General features: G+C 39.7%; 1 protein-coding gene across 5 annotated transcripts in view; it reads left to right on the forward strand.

Moving 5' to 3' along the window:
- The window catches only part of Slc16a12 (solute carrier family 16 member 12), a 118138-nt gene that overhangs the window by 100634 nt on the left and 11956 nt on the right, over positions 1 to 5548 (forward strand). For all 5 annotated transcript variants that reach the window (XM_029560827.1, XM_008827496.2, XM_029560830.1 and 2 more), the window contains one exon: positions 4466 to 4569. In XM_029560827.1, coding sequence (XP_029416687.1) covers positions 4466 to 4569 — 104 coding nt within the window. The remainder of the gene's footprint in view (positions 1 to 4465; positions 4570 to 5548) is intronic.

Raw genomic sequence — 5548 nt, forward strand, 5'->3', positions numbered from 1 at the left:
ACCCAATAGAAGAGTTCTATAATGAGAATACCTTAGAGATAACACAACACAATTTAAAAGAACAATCATGAATATGATCAAAGAATTCAATGAATTTAAAGAACACACAAACAAATCAAAGAAATGGAAGAAGACAGGGATAAATTTCTGGCTGAATTCACAAAAGAGATAGAAATATTGGAGAAAACTCAGGCTGAAATGAAGAAGGAAGTGAAAAACTCAATAAGCCAATTTGAAACAGCAGGAGAAAGCCCCACCGATAGAATGAATGAATAGAAAACAGAATAGCAACACTTGATGATAAAGTTGAGTGGACTACTCAAACAAAGAATATGAAAATTTTTTTTAGAAGAAGCATTTCATTACAGCTTTAACATACTCAATAACAGTTTCTAGAGCAAAGATACATCTCACTCAAAAGTGCCTAAAAATAGGTTCACCGTTGAATTAATACAATTATACAATATTGAACTCAGTATAAACCCTGTCTGTAAGACATAAAAGTGAGTTTTTAACCTTTAAGAAAAATCTCCATTTCATTTTAAAATATACTGTTTCTTACAGAAAGGCTCATTGTTTTTGCTAATTGTGTTAGTTTAAGGGATGGGGGAGGAAAGGATATACTAAGAATATGAAATTAAAAAAAATACAGGAATGGAATATGCAGGAAATGTGGGACACCATGAAAAGATCAAATTTACACATCATAGGCATAAAGGAAGGAGAAGAATTTTAGGTTAATGGTATTGACCAGATATTCAACAGGATTATAGAAGAAAATTTCCCAAAATTGAGGAAAGACATCCCCATACAAATACAAGCAGCAGCTAGAACATCAAAGAGACAGGACCAGAAAAGAAACTCCCATGGCATATCATAGTAAAAACACTAAATGTGCAGAACAAAGAGAGAATACTGAAAGCTTCAAGAGAAAACAGCAAGTCTCATATAAAGGAAAACCCATCAGGATTACAGCTGACTTTTCAATGCAAAGTAAGGAAACCAGAAGAGCCTGGACCAAAGTATTCCCAATTCTAAGTGACCACAGATGATAACCCAGGAAAAATGTCTGTGCTGGATAGTTTTAGTGTCAACTTGACACACCTGGGTTGAGGGAGCCTCAGTTGGGGAATTGCCTCTGTTGGACTGGCCTGTGGCCATGTCTGAGGGGCATCTTCTTGATGAGTGATGTGCGAGGGCCCAGCCCACTGTGGGTGGTGCTACCCCTGGGTAGGTGGGCCTGTGTCGCATAAGAAAGCAGGCTGAGCAGGGGCCAGGGGAGCAAGCCAGTAAGCAGCATTCCTCCATTGGCCTGTGCTCCAGCTCCTGCTTTCAGGTTCCTGCCCTGAGTTCCTACCTTGGGCTCTCTGATGAACTACGAGACCTGGGAGATGTAAGCTGAATAAACCCTTTCCTCCCCAAGTTGGTAGTGGTCAGAATGTTTTGTCACAGCAATGGAGAAACAACCAGGACAATGTCCATTATTGTTGAAGGGGAAAGGCCAAAAGAAGCAACCTGAGAGAGAAGAAGAGTGAGAGACAGGGTTTACTAATGTGAGGGAGAGAAGGAGGGTTATACAAGGACCTTTTGGGGTAAAGGGGAATAAGGAGCTCAAGAGATGGGGACCAAAGAAGACAGATATTGTTAAGGAAGTAATGGGGATAATTTTACTGGGGAGGTCATGGAGAGAGTGTTAGGGGGAGACAGAGACAGATCGAGAGAGAGAGAGAGAGAGAGAGAGAGAGAGAGAGAGAGAGAGAGAACATCCTTAACTAGCTAGTATAAAAAAACAGAGGGAATTGTACGAGTCCAAAAGCCTACTGAGACTCCCAAAATTATACAGGTATTGCTACAGCCCTTGATTACCTCGCAGAACTTGAAGGTAAGACCCTATTGCTGAAGACAGAACATACTTCAGATATAGGATTTGGAAAAATGGAGCTGAAACTGACTTGAAATCCACCTCCCCTGAAAGCTAGCTCTCATAGTGTTGGAGAGCACTATGTAAGCTGCTATGTGAGACTATCAATTGATGGTCCAACCCCAGCTTTAAGGCCAATAACCACATCAATGACCAGCACAGCAAACTATATTGGGGCAGTAGTGGCACTTTTATCTTGGGGATAATCAACAGCCACCTAGTTGGACTTAAAACCCACTCAGTGGAAGGAAACCCATGTGTGGTACTGTAAACATAGCCAATACACATAGCTGGAGAGGTCATAGATCTTAGAGAAAACCCCAAGGCTGTCACAGCCCTAGACAAATATAATTTCTTACTAGTACAAAATATGGATCTTTATATTTTCAGAAAAGTATCCCAGTTGCCACTTATTAAAGAAGCTTCTCTTGCAACAGAGATTATTACAGAATTCCACAACTGGTCATACACAAAGATTGTCTGTGAATTGCCCAAGTCTAAGTGACACATCTACAGTGCAATCTCTGCAACTAAGGCTCATGGAACATAGTGGAACAAGAAGTAGAGAGAATGCTAATGCATCTCTCAATTCTCATCAATGAAGCTCCCTCATGCAACAGAGGGCTATGAACACAGAAAGACACAGGTGGCCAAAGCATAGAAAATAAGAGTCTGCAGAGTGTGGGTCCTTAGCAGGACTCCTATATTAAACATCATCCACCCAAGCAGGACTCAGGGAACACTGTGGAAGAGGGAGCAGAAAGAGTATATGAGCCAGGTAGGAGATGCATGAACATATGGAAATAGAGTCCTACAGGCTTCTGGGACCTTGCCCATATGAGCCTGCAGCAATGGTGTCAGCATATACAAGACCAACGCAAACTCAAGCAGACAAAAACCCAGCACATAACTATGGAAATTGGCAGCAGGCCCCAATCTTAGTTGAAGAATTATTAGAAGCTGATTACTACTGGGTGAAGAAGAGCTGATGTTCTTAATGGGAGGTACTCTAGATAGGCTGACTAGACCTCAGTGGATGAACTTGCACTGAGGGCTGTCTGGGGATACTAACTTGACTCAATAGGCCTTAATACAAATGAAGGAGTGCATGAAAGTCAGTTTGGGGGCGGGGGCTATGGAAGGGTGCCAGTGGGGAAGGGGGTATAAAGATGATTAAGATGTTCTATATGAAATACACAAAAATTCAACAAAAATTTGCAAAAAAATGATTAACACTATTATTCAGCTTAGCATAGTTGATTACATCAGGATTCCAAATCATTGTAGGAATGATTACAGCATCTTTCTTAGAGGTCAGTTAATTCTAAACAAGCTGACTACTCAGTATGTGAACAGAAGGAGGGCATAGTTCTAACTGTCCTTGAAATGTGATTATCTTGGTTACAAGGTTATACAAAAATTTCACTTTGCAAATGCTTCAGAAGTCATTTCCAGAAAAGTCATTCCCATACCCCAATACTCATCTTCATACCTAAAAGCAATGGGAGAGGAGTGGGAGAGTAAAAACCGCAGTTGGTGATCTGCTGCTGAATTGTGAAGAGTTGGAATCTGTACCCACCCAAAGAGATGACTAACCTCTTACCTGCAAGTAACAAGGCCTGAGTTCTTTCCCTTTTGTCAGAAGCCTCTTAGCAGTGCCTGGCCCTGAATTAGGTCATTAAACTAATCTGTATGAGGGTCCTTCCAACTGGCACAGTGATATAAACTATTGCCTCACTTAGTCCCCGGGTAATTATTTTTCAACATGAACATTGCTATCTTTTTCTTTGAATACACATGCACATGCTTATACAAGAAGCCGTTCTGAGTGTCAAATAATTTCAAATCCATAATGAGATAGTGATAATTATTTATACTCCCACCATTCACATATAATGATTGTGCAAAATGCATAGTCACAAACAGCCTGGTACTGAAAAGCAGGAAACTTGACTTAATGCTCAGCTTTCAAACTTTGCCCTTTTACATGAACTATGTTTTTATAAACAATAAGTTTTTACTCCATGAACTGCTTTTAAATTTTTAACATTTATTTTTGCATGAAGGATATATAGATATATATCCTTATATAAGAAATATATATCTTAAAGTTGCTAAGGTTTTTTTTATAAATTTCTCTTTATTTTTACAGTTTAAAGTTGCATAATCACCTTTGAGAGGTTATAAACATTTAAGTGAATAAGTAACCATGGCCTCTGCCTCCCTCTTTCCCTCCCTCCTTCTTTCCCTCTCTCTCTCCCTTCTCTCTCCCTTCCTTTCTCTCTCCCTTCCTAGAAAACCTTCTCCAGAGCAGTGGTGTTCTGTCTATATGGTTTCAGCAGGCCCCCTGGTGAACACTTGTTCTCTGGTTCCTAAGCATGCCCCCTCCCACCCGCAGCCAACTTCTGGTTTCCCACCTGTCATGGCTTAGTAATTGAAGTCCTCAGAAACTGGAGTGGCTGATTGAATCAACACTTTTAAGTTCTAATTCAAGTCCATCTTCATTCATCTTTTGTATAAAATACCTCTATTATATTTTTTCAGATGTATCTCCATTTTTTTTGTGGAGTTTCAGACGTACTTTGCTCAGGACTATTCACAAACAGCATGGATCCATTCTATTGCAGACTGCATGACGATGCTCTGTGGTGAGTTTATTATTTACCAGGATAGGCAATTACTGGGTACTCTGGAACTGGACATGAGAACAACTTTTGACAGGGTCAGATGACCCTGATTTTCATTATTAGTTTTCTAAGTGGAAGGACTATATTGAAAGTTATCTAAAACTAAATAAAAGTAAAAGATCAATCTCATCTTTATCAAAACTAGCCAAACTTACTCTTGGAATTAATGGACTTGACTAACTCCAGGTGAAAGAGTTAATTAATACACTGGAAAGGATACAAACTATTTGATTTGTCTGTACAGAGATAAGATGCTGAGCATCATAGAGCTTTCCATAATTCTACACAGAATATGAATCACAGTTCCTCACAGAATGGGAGTGGCTTATGTCTACTGAATACTGTGGCTTTCTCATATTCCAGTCATGAAAACAGGCACTGGACAGCACCGTGAACCATTTTTCTCATCCAAGTGCTAATCACCCTGACCTTGCTTAGCTTCCAAGATCAGATGTGTTCAGGGTGGCCTGGCAAATGCAGGCCATGAGCCATTTCTGTACAGTCTCCTTGAATGAGCATCAACAGTGCTTTGTTCTGTCTCAAGCCTTGGCTTTCTCTCTGCTCCTTTCGCAGAGGGCTCCAAATTTGGCTCACAGGTTTCACCCATTCATGGACTGAGTCTTCATGCTTAGAGAAATATTGGGGAAGGTCAAGATTATGTAATTAAGAGCTAAATATACTCACTATGGTCATAATCACATCCAAGAAACCTCAAATATACTCTTTTGGATATGCAGGTGTTCTAGAAATTCATGGAAACCAACATTGCGTCTATACAGTGGAGGTTAATAAATAGGCTTTTCTTTTTATAAGGTTTGAAGCAAAGTTATTAAATTGATTTCCTACTGGGTTTCTAAGGTTGGATTAAGTTGGAACAACCTGTTTACAGTCTAGACTCATTCAATTCTTTCGTTTAGATAAGTCCTAGGTGTTTTAGAAT

Source organism: Nannospalax galili, unplaced genomic scaffold (assembly GCF_000622305.1).
Source record: "Nannospalax galili isolate Female #2095 unplaced genomic scaffold, S.galili_v1.0 scaffold3233, whole genome shotgun sequence".
Lineage (NCBI taxonomy): Eukaryota > Metazoa > Chordata > Mammalia > Rodentia > Spalacidae > Nannospalax > Nannospalax galili.